This window comes from Protopterus annectens, chromosome 13.part0 (genome assembly GCF_019279795.1).
Source record: "Protopterus annectens isolate FY-2018-M chromosome 13.part0, PAN1.0, whole genome shotgun sequence".
Taxonomy (NCBI): domain Eukaryota; kingdom Metazoa; phylum Chordata; order Ceratodontiformes; family Protopteridae; genus Protopterus; species Protopterus annectens.
In genome coordinates, this window is record NC_056747.1 from 1,212,692,376 (window position 1) to 1,212,709,514 (window position 17,139).

The following is a 17,139-nucleotide window of genomic DNA, read 5'->3' on the forward strand; positions in this document are numbered from 1 at the left end:
TGAAGCAAATGCATGCTTTCCAAACCTGTTAAATGCCCTAGGGGGATGGATAGAGAAACTCTGTTCTGCTAGCTCGTTTTTAGTGGCTGCCACCACAACCACTGCATAAACAGGGACTCCCTTTGCTCCAATGTGGTTTGTCATTTGGAGAAGCCAAAATCTTACCTGGAAGACATGAGACTGGTTCAAAAGAATCCAGTTCCTTCCATGCCGGGTGAGAGAGTAGAATGATGAGATCATTCGCCAATGGAGCCACCCAAGACATAGATGGGCCAGCACCAAAAGCTTCTAGAAATATGACTCCTCAGGGGAAGTATTATGTGAGAATCAACCACTTTTCTGCTTAAGGGTCTCCAAAACTTCTCCAAAATGAGATGTCATCAGGTGGTGATCTGTGGGACTCTTCTCCCTCGAAGTCCATATCTTCTGAGAGAGGTTGTAAGAGGAAATATATCTTCTTCCTTTTACACGTTCTCTTATAGGGAACCTCCTCAGCGGGATGCTCTAGGGAGGTGTCTGAACACAGGAGTAGGTTCCTCTAAGAGATGTTTCTGGACTCTAGTTGGTACTGGCTGCCCCTGTGGAGTAGATCTGATGGGATCAGAGCTCACAGCCATGGGGGAAAAATGTAGGCTCCAAAGATGTATGACAGACCAGGTCTCTTGGATGAGAGAGCACCTGCTCCACTACCTTGAAGGCAAAAGGACCAGGAGAAGCTGTGGCCGGTCACAATGGAGCTGAGACTTCCAGGGCAGAGAAGCCATGACTCTGTCTGGATCTGTGTCTTAAGGAAGAAACCAGACCAGCGCTATCTAGCACCAAAAACTCTGAGGGGCATAAATGGCTGCAACATCTTCAGAGTAGATCCCAATCCTGTAGATACGACGCCGATGCTTCAGCTCCAAGACTCATCCCGATCCAAAGGTATAGGAGCAGGACTAGTCAGGGAAAATGTCTGAGTTGAAGATGAAACCCTCTTTGGCTCAGACACCAGTTCTATTGGAACTGTAAGATCTGAGGGCTCCGAAATCTTAGGACGGATCGGAGAAGGAGAAAAAGCTACATGAGAGGGGGAAGGGAAGCTCATGGATCCAATGGGAGCTGCAGCCAGTGTAACCTCCATCTGTATCTGAGCTCTGAGGAACTTCATCATCATCCTATCCATTTCAGCTCAGAAAAACGCCTGGAGAACCTAACAGAGGAGGTAGTGGACTGAGGTCTAGAATGCTTCCTCTGAGTCTGCACAAGGGGAAAGTGCAGCCAAGAGAAACTGGATTAATAACAAACTTGGGTGAGTGAGCTCTGGGAGTTTCAGAAATTCCAGAAGTCAGATCCAAAGGTTTTAGATCTATAGGTTGAGCAGGAGCACTACCTGAAATAATTACTGGATCTGAAGTCTTAGGATACAAAGTTTCTCTCTTTGGATCCGATGAAGTAGAATTAGAAGATCTCTGCATTTTTGGTGGAGGCTCTGAAGTCTGTTTTCGGTGATTTTGGAGGGAACCTTTTCCTATATTCTGACAGAGCCTCAGAATGTTTGCTGGGAGGAGGGGTTGAGCCTCAGAGGGGGAAAAGGAAGAGGGTAATAATCCTTTGAGAAAGTACAGTTGTGTACCTACCATAAATGTAGATGTTAGAGTGTATTCACTGTTGCAGTCATTACTCTTGGGTTATCCAGCTGGCAGGCTACCAGCAGTCGGCCTGAATTCCAAAGTCTTGGTCCGGCATTGGTTGCTGTCACCTCATCCCTGACGTCAGTGCGTCAGGGGTATGAAAGATGCAGCCAATGCCATTTTCTTCAGTTTTTCTTGCCCCAGATGTCAGGTGCCCCCAAAAGGATAGGCTAAAAATAAAATTATGCCAATAAACATGCATACACTAAGGTAAACATTTCCTTCATCTACAAGCAAATAAACCACATAGGTTGTATAGAACAGAGAAGTACAGGTAAGACTCAGCAAAAGAAAGGGGGATGGTGGGAGGGTAACCTGGACTGCAACAGTGAATACACTCAAACATCTACATTTATGGTAGGTACACAACTGTACTAGATTCATCATGTTTCACTGTTGCAGTCATTACTCTTGGGTTGAATCCCAAAGCTGAGGATGGGTGGCTGGGGCTAAATAGGATTAAGAGAGGCTAGGAGGCCCTGCAGAAAGTACAGTTTTGTACCTACCATAAATGTAGATGTTCGAGTGCTAATACAGCTGCAGTAATCACATATGGGTTTTCTGCCGTCAGGCGGTCCCTCGGTCGGCCGAATTCCAAAGTTTAGGTCTGGAGTCGGTTGTTGTCGCTTTCTTTCCTGACGTCAGTGCGACAGGGGTATATAAGACACAGCCGACGCCATATTCTTCAGTCTTTTCTTGCCCCAGATGTCAGATGCCCCCAGAAGGAAGGCAATACATAAATTATATATAAAAATATATACAAGTAATGCAATGTAATCAAAAAACAGTAGTTGCAAGCAAATACACCATAGGAGGATAACCCAAATTAGGTTGTATGAGGAGGTGTTAGCCACTAGTCCTTTATCAAGAGGGGAAGGAGGGAGGGAAACCTGTACTGCAGCTGTATTAGCACTCGAACAACTACATTTATGGTAGGTACAAAACTGTACTATGTTCATCGTGCATACAGCTGCAGTAATCACATATGGGTAGAATCCCAAAGCTACGCACAGGGTGGTAGGCACTAGGTGGAACTGGGATGAGCCAGAATGCCCTGCAACACAGCAGTGGCAAAGCCTGCTCTAGTTTTGGAATATAAAGGTAGGTGGTAGTGTTTTGTGAAGGTATGCACAGAACTCAAGTGGCTGCCTCCAAAATATCTTTGGTAGGAACTCCTCTGAGGAAGGCTGTAGAGGTAGCTGTGGTCCTGGTGGAGTGGGATTTGATGCCTGTAGGGACAGATTTCCCATGATAGGAGTAACAAAATCGTATGCAGTGGCCTATCCATTTTGAAATTGTCTGTTTGGTAACAGGCTTCCCTTGAGCTCCTACAGCATAGGACACAAAAAGTTGTTCTGATTTCCTGAAAGGCTTTGCTCTGTCCAAATAATAACGTAGCTGTCTATGGATGTCTAAGGAATGTAGCAGCCTTTCCCCTTTGTTTTGAGGATTGGGGTAAAAGGTAGGTAAGTGTACGGCTTGATTCAAAGCTACCCTGGATACCACTTTAGGCATAAATGACAGATTGGTTCGAAGGGAAACCCTGTCCTGATGGAAGATGAGAAAGGGCTGCACAGCCATGAGGGCTTGTAGTTCCGAAACCCTACGAGCTGAGGTAATGGCCAGAAGGAAAGCTGTTTTCCAGGACAAATATTGCAAAACTGTTGAGGCAGCTGGTTCAAAGGGAGGCAATGATAATTTTTCTAGAATGTAATTAAGATCCCAGGCTGGCACTGGTTGTTTCCTTGGTGGTCTTATATTCTTAGCCCCTCTGAGGAACTGTCTTAAAAGTGGGTGAGAGAATAACGGTGGATCGATGTTGAATTCTGCAGAAATGGCCGAGGCATGGATTTTTATGGAGGAAAATGAATGCCCACTGTTCAGCAGCTCAGCTAGATACTGTAATACCTGAGGCAAATTTAGTTTTCTAGGATCCTGGCCTTTTTTCTCATTCCAGGAGCAAAACCGTTTCCATTTTGCGGAGTAGGCCTTTCTAGTAGACGGCCTTCAGGCCTCCAGAATGACGTCCTGCACCTCTTTGGGGAGTAGGATCTGTTGTGGTGTTAAGGAATTTTCCATGCAGCGAGATTGAGTGTTTTCAGCTGACTGTGAAGAGTTTTGTAGCTGTGCTGAGTCAGCAGAAGAGGCATTAGAGGTAGAGGCTAGGGAGGAGTATGTGTTAGGCTCCTCAGGAGTGGGTACCAGTGCTGTCTTGGCCAGTCTGGAGCAATCAGTATCATCTTCGGTCTGTCTGCTCTTGCTTTCAAGAGCACCTTGGGCAGGAGAGGCAGAGGTGGGAAAGCGTACACTGCCCATGCTGTCCAAATGAATGAAAGGGTGTCCACTCTCCAGGCCTTTGGATGGAAGGTCCTTGAACAAAACTTTTCCAATTGAGGATTCCTGTGGGAGGCGAAGAGATCCATGTCTGGCCTTCCCCACGTTTGGATTATCTTTGTAAACACCTGAGGATGCAACTTCCATTCATGCGGATCTGTCATATTTCTGCTTAGACTGTCTGCCAGCGTGTTTTCCAAACCTGGCAAGTACTGTGCTTGAATTTCGATTTGCCATTCCAGAGCCAAGTTCCAAAGTGTCATGGCTAGTCTGCACAAGGGGTATGAATGTGTTCCTCCTTGTTTGTTTATGTACCACATTACTGGTGTTGTCTGTTCTTATCAATAATTGTCCTGGATCCAGGAGGTCCTTGAATGCTGTAATTGCATTTATCACTGCTAGCATTTCTTTTTGGTTGATGTGAAGGTGCTTTTCCTTTTGGGACCATTTGCCCTGAATGCACCTGTCTGTCATGTGCGCCCCCCAGGCATAATCTGAGGCGTCTGTTGTGATGACTTGATTTGCTTGAGGCTTGCAGAATGGGAGACCTGTGTTTGTTTGACATGCTTGGGCACACTATAGAAATTCCTTTTGCAAACATGTAATTATTGGTATTATTGTTTCCAAATTGTGGCTGTGCTAAGACCATAGGTTTTTTAGGTACCATTGAAGTTTTCTCATATGCAACTTTGCACATGGGATTAAAAGAATGCAAGATGCCATGAAGCCCAGAGCCTGCAGGATTTTCCTTGCAGTAAGCCTGGTACAATTTGCTAGTATTTTGAAGTACTGAGTTAGTTGCCCCTGTTTTTCTGGCGTAAGGTAGGCCATCTGGGTGTTTGTGTCCAAGTTGGCACCCAGGAAAGCTATTTTCTGAGATGGTGTTAGCCTGGATTTCTCTGTGTTGATTGTGTATCCCAGAGAATTCAGTAACTGTATTGCATAAGCCAGATGTTCCAGAAGTTTGTGCTTGCTGTCCGCTTGGATCAGGCAGTCGTCCAAATAAGGGTAAATTTGTATCCCTTGAAGTCTGCTGTAGGCAATTACTGATGCCAGGCATTTCGTGAATACTCTGGGCACAGTAGATAAGCCAAAGGGCAATGCAGAGAATTGATAGTGGATTGAACCTGCAAGAAATCTGAGGTATCTTCTGCAGCTTTGTCTGATTGGGACATGCAGGTATGCCTCCTTGAGGTCCAATGTTACCAGCCAAAACCCCTTGCCCAGCATGGGAAGAAGCTGCTGTAATGTGAGCATCTTGAATTTTGGCAGTAGAAATGTATTTAGGATGGATAAGTCCAAAATGGGTCTCCAGTCGGTTCCTTTCCTTGGTACCAGAAATAGTCTGGAATAAAAACATTGACCTTGTTCGTGAGTAGGTACCTTTTGAATAGCTTTCATGTCCATGAGTTTTGAAATTTGTATTTGTGCCTCTGCCCTTTGATTGTGTGGCAGGTTTGGCATGTGTCTCATTTTTGGAAGAGTGTGAAAATGAAATCTGTAGCCTCTGTTTATAATGTCCAGGATCCATTTGTCTGTTGTGATAATATGCCAATTTCTTGTAAATAATGCCAGCTTTCCTCCCAAGGGAGCTGCCAGCTGAGACTTGCAAGGCATGAAAAGGAGGAAGTCATTGGGTTTGTTTTCTGTATTGTTGTGCACTGTCTTCACCACCTCTTGGTGCTGGAGTTTGCCATTGTCTGCCTCTATATGATCCTTGAGATTGTCCTCTGCCCCTTGTGCGCCTGTATCTACCTCTTTGGGGCTTGTCCGTGGCTGGAAAGGACCAGTTTTTAGAAGGCCAATTTCTGCTAAAACGAGGTGGTTGTACCCGTAGAAAAGCCTTGACAGTTTGCATAGATTTAGCTTTTTCTTCCATTTTCCGTAGTATCTCCTCAGCATTAGTACCAAATAGTACATCCTTTTGTAAAGGAGCATCTAGTAGTTTAGCTTTAACATGATCAGGCAAGCTTTATTCCCTAAGCCAAGCATGTCTACGAATGACTGATCCTGTAACAGCAGCTCTACTTGAGGCCTCTAAGGCATCATAGCCACATTGTAAGGTGTGTTTACCCACTTGTTCTGCACTATGCATCATATCCTGCAATTCCTTCAAATCTGGTTGTTCAGGTTGAGACATTTTATTTCTTAATTGAGATAACAAAAACTGCTGGTATTTAAGCATATGGAACTGACAATTTAAGGCCCTCATGGCTAGGGTGGCCGAGGTGTATACCTTTTTCCCCCACCTTTCTAAGGATCTAGATTCTCTTTCGGAAGGTAGTGGATTCTTGGCAGTAGAAGCCTTCATTCCCTTGGGGCCTTGAGAAATGGTTTCAGGGTCAGCATTATGGCTTTTGAAAAGAAATTGGTGAGAGTTAGGAACTCTGTAGTACCTATCAGGTTTGACTGGGGCAGGAGGCAGGGAATCCGGATTAAGACAAGCCTCCGAGTAAACATCATCAAGTATGTCCAAGACAGGAGGTATAGCCAGCGGTCTGTGTTGAGGTAAAAAAGAAATTCCCTAAGCCTTTTCTTGGAATCAGAAAAGTCTTGGCCTTCTCAATGGAAGTGCTCCCTCAAGGTGTGCAAGGTTTCCCCAAAGAAATCGTCTGGGGAGATACAGAAGGAATGGACTGTTCTGCATCCGAATCTTCATAAGGGGAGTACGAGTGCTCCTCTACATCAGAATGTTCTGAGAAAATGGAGCCCTGTTCAGAAGAGGGAGAATCTTCCTCCACTCTGGGTCTCTTGTCTGGAGGGGGTTGGGAACCCCTGATAAGAGTAATTAAATCCTCAGCCATTTTAAGCATCTGCTTTTTAGGCATGGGGCCTGGGGATGGGCCCTGAGCAACAGGCCTCTTGGGATGCATGGCTGATTTGGACTTAGTAAAGGCCTTAATGGAAAAGGAAGATGAGGGCCTAAAGACACCCTGGGTGGAAGTGGACCTGTCCACATTAGGAGACTCAACACCCACAGCGGCTTCGGTGGTTGTAGTCTGAGTAAGGGCCGAGGCACCTGCGGTCTCGGGTACAGAAGACACCGCCAAAGAAGTGTCGTCGGTAGTCAGGGACTGCAAAGGCGTCTCGCTGAGAACCGGACCACGAGCAGCCGGTTTTGGCGTGGTGTCGGTTCTTGTCCTTGCGTTTTTTGGACAAAATGGTAGTCGGAGTCTCCGATGACATTTTATAATCAAAGGCTTTATCAAAATAATGTTGGGCGAACTCCGCCCGACGCTTAATAGCGCGTTTATTGAAAGTAGCGCAAAAGCGACAGCCCGAGACGTCGTGGTCTGGGCCTAAACAAGGTATGCAGAGGGAATGGAAATCCTTATGCGGTATTTGCTTCCCACAAGAAATACAATTGTTAACTTTGTCTGACATCGGTCAGAGGCAAGAAAAGTTTCCCCAACGGGGTACTTAGCTTTAAAGAAGACTTCGGTTTCCAATTTTTCGTAAATTCAGGAGCTGGCCGACCGGCACTTGCGAACTGCTTCTGCTTCGGGCACTGCGTGGCAAAAAAAGACTGAAGAATATGGCGTCGGCTGTGTCTTATATACCCCTGTCGCACTGACGTCAGGAAAGAAAGCGACAACAACCGAGGACCTAGTCTTTGGAATTCGGCCGACCGAGGGACCGCCTGATGGCAGAAAACCCATATGTGATTACTGCGGCTGTATGCACGATGAACATCTGCAGTGGCAAAGCCTGCTCTGGATTTAGAGTAGAGAGGTAAGTGGTAGTGCTTTGTAAAAGTGTGCACTGAACTCAAGTTGCAGCCTCTAAGATGTCTTTGGTTGGTACTCCTCTGAGGAAGGCTGCTGAAGTGGCTGCTGCTCTGGTTGAATGTGGCCTAATGCCCTTAGACACTGATTTGCCATGTTGCGAGTAGCAGAAACGAATGCAATGGCCTATCCATTTTGAAATAGCCTGTTTTGAGATAGCCTTTCCTGATGATCCTGCAGCATATGCCACTAAAATTTGCACAGTCTTTCTAAAAGCTTTAGTTCTGTCCAAGTAGAAGTGTAGCTGTCTATGTCCAAAGAATGCAGAAGTCTTTCACCCTTGTTCTGTGGGTTTGGATAAAAGGTAGGCAAGTGAATGGTTTGGTTAAGGGCCACGCTGGACACCACCTTAGGCATAAATGTCGGGTTTGTCCTCAGAGAAACCCTGTCTGGATGGAAAATGATAAAAGGTTCCACAGCCATGAATGCCTGTAACTCCGAGACTCGTCTGGCAGAGGTTATTACTAGGAGCAGAGCTGTTTTCCAGGATAAGAATTTTATATCAGCTGTTGAGGCTGGCTCAAAAGGAGGCAGTGTGAGTTTTTCCAAGACATAACTGAGGTCCCATGCAGGTACTGGTGCTCTCCTTGGAGGTCTTATATTTTTGGCCCCTCTGAGGTACTGCCTTATTAAAGGATGAGAAAAAATAGGAGGTTCCGTATTGTAATGGGCTGAAATAGCAGAGACATGGATCGTAATTGATGAAAAGGATTGGCCTTTGTCCAGCATCTCAGTTAAGTATTGTAAAATCTGAGGAATATTTGGTACAAACGTATCAATTCCTTGTGCCGGATTCCAAGCACAGAATCTCTTCCATTTTTCTGCATAAGATTTTCTGGTACTGGGTCTTCCGGCCTCCAAAATAACATCCATCACAGCTTTGGAGAGAGGAGTGTTCTGAATGGCTACATTATCCACCATGCTGCCAGATTTAAGGTCCTGAGTTGGCTGTGCAGGATCTGATTGTTTTGTTGGGTCAGTAAGTGAGGACTCTGAGGCAATGTCCAGGCTGGACCTTGAGACAAGTTCTTTAGGACTGGGTACCAGTGCTGGCGTGGCCAGTCTAGGGCAATCAGTATCACTTTTGGCTTCTCTTGTCTGACCTTTAGGAGTACCTTGGGGAGGAGAGGCAGTGGAGGAAAGGCATATACTGTTAGGTTTTCCCAGATGAAGGATAAGGCATCCACTTTCCATGCTTGCTTGCAATAAGTCCTTGTGCAGAATCTCGGTAGTTGGCAGTTGTGAGGGGAGGCAAATAGATCTATGTCTGGGCATCCCCATTTCCTTGTTATCATGCTGAAGACTTGTGGATCCAGTTTCCACTCGTGAGGATCCATGAGGTTTCTGCTTAGTTCGTCTGCCAGAGTATTTATCTGTCCTGGCAGGAATTGCGCTTGCAGGTGAACTTGATAAGTCAATGCTGTGTCCCACAAAGTCATGGCTTGTCTGCAGAGGGGGTAGGAATGTGTGCCTCCCTGCTTGTTTATGTACCACATGACTAGTATTGTCCACCTTTATCAGTAGTTGTCCAGGATGAGGTAGATCCGTGAAAACTATCAGGGCGTTCTGAACAGCTAGCATCTCTTTTTGATTGATATGAAGATGCATCTGGCTTGCGGGCCATGTGCCCTGAACATATTTTCCTGCCATGTGGGCCCCCCAGACATAATCTGATGCATCCGTTATTAGTGTCTGGCTGGCTGTGGGTAAAGTGAATGGCTGTCACTTGTTGTGGTGACAGGCCTGTGCCCACCATCGAAACTCCTGTTGCAGCAGGGAATGAGGGTAATTAATGTTTCCAGGCTGTGGCAATGTTGAGTCCAAACACTTTTTAGATACCATTGTAGTTTCCTCATATGCAGTCTGGCATATGGAATTAGCAGAATGCAGGATGCCATGAAGTCCAAAGCCTGCAGAATTTTTCTTGCAGATAAATGGGTCTTTGTTGCAAACATTTTGAAGTAAGAAGTCAGATGCCTTTGTCTGGCGTGAGATACGCCATCTGGGCAGTTGTACTTAAGCTTGCACCCAGGAATATTATCTCTTGAGAGGGTACTAGTTTTGATTTCTTTTTGTTTACTGTGTACCCTAGGCAAATTAGTAATCTTTTTACAAATGCCAGATGCTTTAGTAGGATGTCTTTGTTCTCTGCTTGAATAAGGCAGTCATCCAAGTAAGGATATATTTGGATTCCTCTTTGTCTGCAAAATGCATTTACTGGTGCCGGGCATTTTGTGAAGACCCTGGGCGCAGTAGATAAGCCAAAGGGCAGTGCAGAGAATTGGTAGTGCATTGAGCCAGCTATGAATCTGAGGTATCTTCTGCAAGATTGTCTGATCGTGACATGCAGGTATGCCTCTTTTAGGTCCAAAGTTACAAGCCAAGCCTTCTTGCCCTGCATGGGCAGAAGCTGCTGCAGAGTCAACATTTTGAATTTTGGAACGTCCAGAAATGTGTTTAGAATAGACAGGTCCAGTATTGGTCTCCAGGCTTTGTCCTTTCTGGGTACCAAGAAAAGTCTCGAGTAAAATCCTTGTCCCTGCTCTTGATGTGGTACTCGCTGAAATGCCTGCAAGTCCATGAGGGATGAAACTTGCTTTTGTGCCTCTGCCCATTGATTGTGTGGCAGGTCTGGCATACCTTTTGACCTTGGCAGGGTGTGAAAGTGGAACCTGTAGCCCTGAGACACTATGTTCAAGACCCATTTGTCCTGGGTGATCATGTGCCAATTTTGTGAAAAAAGTGCTAGTTTTCCCCCTAAGGGGGCTGCCAAAAGATAAGTGCTTGATGCTGGCAGAGGAAAGTCATTGGGGCTATTTCCTGAATGGCTGTGATTTGTCTTCTCCGCTTTTGGAGGTAGAAACACCCCACTGATTACGCCTGTATGAGCCATGGGGCTGGGATCTGCCTCTGGGGCATCTGTATCTGCCTCTTTGTGGCCTGTCTGACACTGGAAAGGACCAATTATTTGTAGGCCAGTTCCTGCTAAATATGGGTGGCTGCACATGTAAGAAATCATTAACTGTTTGCATAGACTTCTAATAATTTTGCTTTAACATGATCAGGCAAATTCTGTTCCTTTAACCAAACATGCCGCCTAATGACAGAACCCGTAACAGCGGCCCTGCATGAGGCCTCCAGAGAATCAAAACCACATTGAAAAGTATGCTTTCCCACTTGTTCAGTTGCATGCAATAAATCCTGCATTTCCTTGTTTTCTGCACATTCATAATTTAACATTTTCTGTTTAAGCAGTGACATTAAGTATTGCTGATATTTAAGCATATGAAATTGACAATTTAAAGCCCTCACAGCCAAGGTAGCAGAAGTGTAAACCTTTTTCCCCCATCTGTCCAGTGCCCTTGAATCCCTATCAGAGGGGATAGGGTTTTTTGCAGTGGAAGCCTTGACCCCTTTGGGACCCTGAGAAATAGTTTCTGGGTCAGCAGCAGGGTTTTTACAAAGAAATTTACGAGAATCTGGAACCCCGTAGTATCTGTCTGGTTTAACAGGTGCAGGGGGGTAAAAGAGTCAGGAGACAGGCCGGACTCTGAAAATACATCATCTACAATGTCTAAAACAGGAGGGATAGCAAGAGGCCTGTGCTGAGGTAGTAAAAGAAAGTCTCTGAGCCTTTTCTTAGATTCTGAGTAGTCTTGGCTCTCCCAGTGGAAGTGCTCCCTCATGGTATGCAGGGTTTCCCCAAAAGAATAATCCTCAGAAGGGGAGGCTGAGGGGATAGCTTCTTCAGCATCGGAATCCTCATAGGGAGGGAGAGAGTATTCCTGTTCAGAAGAGGAGTCAGAGGAAACGGAAACCTGATCTGAAGATTCATATCCTGTTTCTTGCCTAGGCCTCTTATCAGGAGGGGGATGGGAACCCCTGATCAAAGTAATTAGGTCTTCAGCCATTTTGAGCATCTATTTTTTAGGCATGGAGGCCTGTCCATGGGCTTGCTGCACTTGTTTCTTTGTCTTTAGTGGAGCTGTAGTCTGTCTTTGAAGCTGTAGTCGGTTTTATAGGTAACTGTGTATGCCTGAAATCACCCTCAGAAGCTGATGCTTGCTCAGTCGCCCCAGACCCATCTGAGGAAATATTTTCCAAGTGTACAATACCTTGAGTTTCCAGCGGCCTAGTCTACTCCACGTGGGAGTCGGAAGCGGCCTTCGGCTCGGAGGTAGCGGGCGTCAGGGGTTGCGAAAGCGCCTCACTGAGAAGCGGCGACTGGCTTAGAAGTGTCGTCAGTTTTGGACCTCGGATGTCTGTCCTTTTCCTTGCGTTTCTTGTGAATTGCGGTAGTCGGATGGCTATCCGACAACATTGTGTAATTAAATTTTCGGCCAAAGTAATGAAATGCAAAATCATACTGACGCTTAATAGTGCGTTGGTTAAATCTAGCACAAAACCTGCAATTAGCAACGTCGTGATCAGGGCCTAGACAAGGAATACAATAAGAATGGAAGTCCTTATGAGGTATTTGCTTCCCACAAGAAATACAATTAACTTTTTCTGACATCTGTCTGGAGCAAGAAAAAAGTTTCCCCAACGGGGTATTTAGCTTTAAATGAAGACTTCGGATCTGAAATTAGAACACAAAAATCTCAGGAGTCAGACGACCGGCACTTGCGAATTGCTTCTGTTTCGGGCACCTCATGGCAAGAAAGACTGAAGAAAATGGCGTCGGCTGTATCTTTTATACCCCTGGCGCACTGACGTCAGGGAAGAGGCGACAGCAACCGACGCCGGACCAAGACTTTGGAATTCAGGCCGACTGCAGGTAGCCTGCCAGCAGGATAACCCAAGAGTACTGACTGCAACATTGAAACACGATGAACATCTAACTTATTTCTCCTATCTGCAACAGCCCTTGAACTGAATGCAGCACAAACAGTGGAGTTTGTATTAGGGTGTGCTACCCCTAAACAGTAAACACACTCCCTATGGGCATCCAAACACGTTTTTTGTTCCTACAAGAAGTACATTTTTTAAATACTGTCAGCTTCACAGCCATAGTTCTGTAAGAAAGAAAATTAAAAGCTTTTTTTTTTTTTTTTAAAACAGGAAGAAACTACCAACAATGGTAGTGGAAAATACCCTGACAACGGGGTAGGAAATGTAAAAAAATAAAGTACTACAAAAGTAAGAGGAATAATGGTATGGAACTCAGTAAAGCTAAGAGAATAAAGGATGGGGGAAGCTATACAATTATATCTAAAATTATTTAAAGTCATAACTAGAGATTTCGAAAGAAAGGCACTCAGAAAAACTCGAACTTGCTTTTAAAGATGTTCTGAGAGGATACTCAACTGTGCAAGATGGCAGTATTAAGGTATTCTGAGTGGACAAGAGCATTATGGGTAGAGGGAGGAGCTCAACAACTGGATCTGAAAGTCTGTAGAATGTGGTCAAGTCACATCCGTAACCCATACGTTGAGGAAGAATGAAAAGATCATCAGATGTGTGTTTTTGAACCTGGAGTCGCATTTGCCTTGAGTCTACAGGTTGTTGAAGTGGGCACCCCAGGTTATTTCTGACATCTGCTGTCAGAGTTTCATCCTGAGGGCTGAACCTGGAGAGAAGGCATGCTTGGGCTCACCAGGCAAACTCTTTCCTGAGGCAAGGAAGCAGTTTTACTCTGAAGGTGAGAGACTGGGAATGTTGGCACCACACATTTTTGAGATACAACTGCAGTTTTCTCATATGCACTCTGCCCAGGGGAATCAAGAAAATGCAAAAGAGCATGCATCTCAGGGCCAATAGATACTCTCTAGCTGTGAAGTATTTCCTGTCCCAAGATCTTTTGCAAGTTAAAGTTTAGAAAGGTTGCCTTGTCTGGAAGAAGGAAAGATTTTTGAATAAAGAGCCGAGTCCAGTAAGGGTGCTAGAATCACAATCCTACTTGTGGGGTGTGTTTAAGATTTTTGAGTATTGATGGTGAACCCCACTGAGATTAGTAAGTGTTGGGTATAAAGCAGGTCTGCTTTGTTTTCTAGGCTTGCTGCCTGAATGAGAATCATTTAAGTTAAGGGTAAATATGAATTCCCTTTGTCCTGCAGAAGGCCATCACTGGGGATAGGAATTTTATGAAGACCTCGGGTGGAGTAAATTAAGCCAAAACGCACAGCACAGAATTGAAAGTGCCTCAACACCTACTCTGAAGTGTAAAAACCTTCTGTGTGACTACTGGGATATGCAGGTATGCACATTTTAGAACTAGTTACCATAAAGGTGTTGGGGGTAATCATGGGCAGTAGTTTTTGCAGTGCTACTGTTCTGAATTTTGGAACCTGTAAGAAGTGGTTGTGCCTCAACAGGTCTAGAATCGGCCTCCAGGTACCTTCTTTTCTGGGAACTAGGTAAAGTCTGGAGTAAGAAAAGCTTTCTCTTGAAAGAATTTTGTTGCAGGTTTCACACAGCCTTGAGTGCATAGAAGCTCTAGTTGGGTCAAGGCCTCTGTCTTTTGATTTGGAGGAATATCTGGGAAGCCTGAGCAAATCAAGGGTCGTTTGTAACCTCTATGAAAGATGTTTAGAATCTACAGATCCCCTTGTAAAGAGAGTCCATTTCTGGTAGAAAAGTGATAGTCCCCTCCCCGAAACTTGTTGGGAGGGAGGAGAAAAGGGGGGGGTGACATGCAAGAATCATGACTGCTCCCTGGTAGATCCCTGGAAGACAGGATCCTGAAGGCCTTCTGGGGTCTGACTGCCACTGTCTAGGCCGCTGGTGTTGTCTTTGGCTCCTTTCCCTATGAGGTTTCCTTCGTCTAGGCCTAAACTGGGGAGCTGAAAAGGACCACTGTTTAGTAGGACAATTCTGACTGCACCCTCAAGCCAGGCATGTCTTCTAATGATTGATCCTGAGGGGAAAATATTCTTTGAAAATCAAGACGACCAAGGGCTTCCACTGGTGGAATCCCATAGGCATGGACTGCAACAATGAACACAAAGATAATCAAATATGATAAAGAAAGTTAAATAAATTAAGTAAAATAAATAAAAGATGCTGGGCGAGTTAGGGATGAAATGGCTCCTGAGGGTACTCATAACTGTATGGGAGAGAAAGGAGTATTCTGAACAATAAATACACGTTTTAGTGCCAGTGTGAAAGAACTAAGGGGACATTCACAATTGTGGGCAGTAGAGAGTTATCAAACTCCTATGACACTGCATGAAAGTGCTAGACAGGGTGACTGATAAATACACAGAGTAATAAAGTAAGATAGGAAACTAGCAGTTCAGATTCTGATCAGAATGCAGCACAAGTGAACCAGTACTTCCACTGACAGATTGTTGAAAAGACGCTACAGATGAGGAGGGAACTGTACTGGGCATGCCTAGACTTGGAGCAAGTATATTAGTTTGGCTGGTCCCGAAAAAGTTGATCATGACAGATCAACAATGATATGAAGTACTGGAAAACATTGGTAGGATTAGTGTAGGCGAAGTACAAGGATTCAATTAAAAGTCACAGAAGGGGTTCCCAGTGGAGTGGGTGTGCATTAGGGTTCAGCTCAGAGCTCAATTAGTAAAAAAGTTGAAGGGGATAGAAACAAAGCTGCTGTATGCAGATAACGTGACATTACAGACAGACTCCAAACACGACTTCAACAAATGACAGGGCAATGGAATAGAAAAGCTGAAGGCACAATGTCATGGCAGCAAATGGGGGAAATCAGAAGATGATGAAAACTGAGACAGAAGGGAAACTAGTGGAAAAGGTTAACAGTTTCAAGTACATGGCAGCGGTAGTTGAGGAGAAGGGAAGTCTGAATGAGAAGGTTAAAGCTAGAATCAGAGGGTCTTGCAGCCAACTGGCAGTGTCAGGGGTACTGTGTGACAGAAGAATGGCAAAGAAGCTGAAAAGTAAGGAATACAAAACAGTGGTGCGACCAGTACAAATGTATGTTATAGAAACCTGGGCATAGAAGGCTTTGCAGTTAAGGAAGCTAGAGATGAAGTGCCCGAGAAGGGTGGTAGGATACACACTGAGTCAGACCAAGAAATTAGGACACCAGAAAAGAAACCAAAGTAGCTCTAACTGCAAAGAATGTCAAAGAAACTAAACTACTGTGGTTTTGGCACATGTCCAGGAAAGCAGAAGCCAATCTGATGAAGATGACTGGGGCCATACTGGAAGAAGACAAGAGAAAATGAGGGCACCCAAATAGATGGATGGACTGCATGAAAGAAGATCTGTGACAGTCAGGCATGACCACTGAACAAGGTAGGAGTGGCAATAAATTGAGGATTCCAATGCAGTAAAGGCACATAACCCACCCATAAGCACTAAAAGTAAGTTTTCACAAGAAGCCAGAAAATGCAAACATCAGTCAAGGCTTAGCCTTGTTAGAGTATCAGGGATAAGGAACAAGCAAGGATTTGGGGAGGAGGAGTGAAAGGAACCATGCCTTTTTTCTGCTCGTACTAGTGCATCATAGTCCTAATATCCATTTAATCCTCGCTCCAAACCTCATGAAAGTTCAAACAAATGAGCATAAACTATGTAAGCTGATAACTAGTAGAAATAGGCTTAGAAGGTATTCAACAATGTTAAAACAGCTGAACCCAAATATCCATTACTTGCTTTTCAGTCCATATTGTAACACAACATATACTAAAAAAGCACTTTCTTTAACTGCAAAAAAAATGTTACTTCCCAAGTTACTTCACAATAATGAAGCCTAAACTGTCAACCTTACATAAATGGGAACATACAATTTAGTACATTTTCCTTCTGCAGTTTTAAATTATGTATACTGTGTAAAGAACAATCATATTAAATGTTCATTAGCTTGATTACAATAAAATAATTTTTCAAAATTCCCTAACAACTCAACTGTGTACCTTTTTAGGAATCAAAATCCCAAGACAGTCACATTCCACGTTCTTGGCTGGTAGCTGCCCTACTCCCACAATAGGTTAGTTACCTGGTTTAAGGTCATAATGAATGATCGGAGGTTTAATTTCATTTAGGTACTTCAACGCACTAACAATCTGCATAATAATGGAACGGGCCTCCTTCTCACTCATTAACTTGTGCTGCTTCAGGTAGAAATCGAGATCATTTCCTTCACAAAATTCCAACACGGTGCAAAATCTGTAAGAGACCAAAATTTTAAAAGACTAAACACAAAAACATCAACTGTAGGTGCTTCATGGATCCAGTAGCCCACAACAGGACAAACTGAGGCTAACATACTTTGACAATTAGCACAGCTGTCTGGAGAGAGAAAAACAGACAAGTTAAATTTCTCAGTATGCTCATGATCAAACTCTCGAAAATCACGAAAGCATAAGAAATAGTTAAGGACAGATAGCAAGTAGTATATTTGTGTTATATTCCTGTTC

At 44.4% G+C, this 17,139-nt stretch overlaps 1 protein-coding gene across 6 annotated transcripts in view; it reads right to left on the reverse strand.

The window, feature by feature from the left end:
• TLK2 (tousled like kinase 2) overlaps positions 1–17,139 on the reverse strand; it is a 3,436,060-nt gene that overhangs the window by 486,101 nt on the left and 2,932,820 nt on the right. For all 6 annotated transcript variants that reach the window (XM_044055220.1, XM_044055218.1, XM_044055219.1 and 3 more), the window contains one exon: positions 16,719–16,888. In XM_044055220.1, coding sequence (XP_043911155.1) covers positions 16,719–16,888 — 170 coding nt within the window. The remainder of the gene's footprint in view (positions 1–16,718; positions 16,889–17,139) is intronic.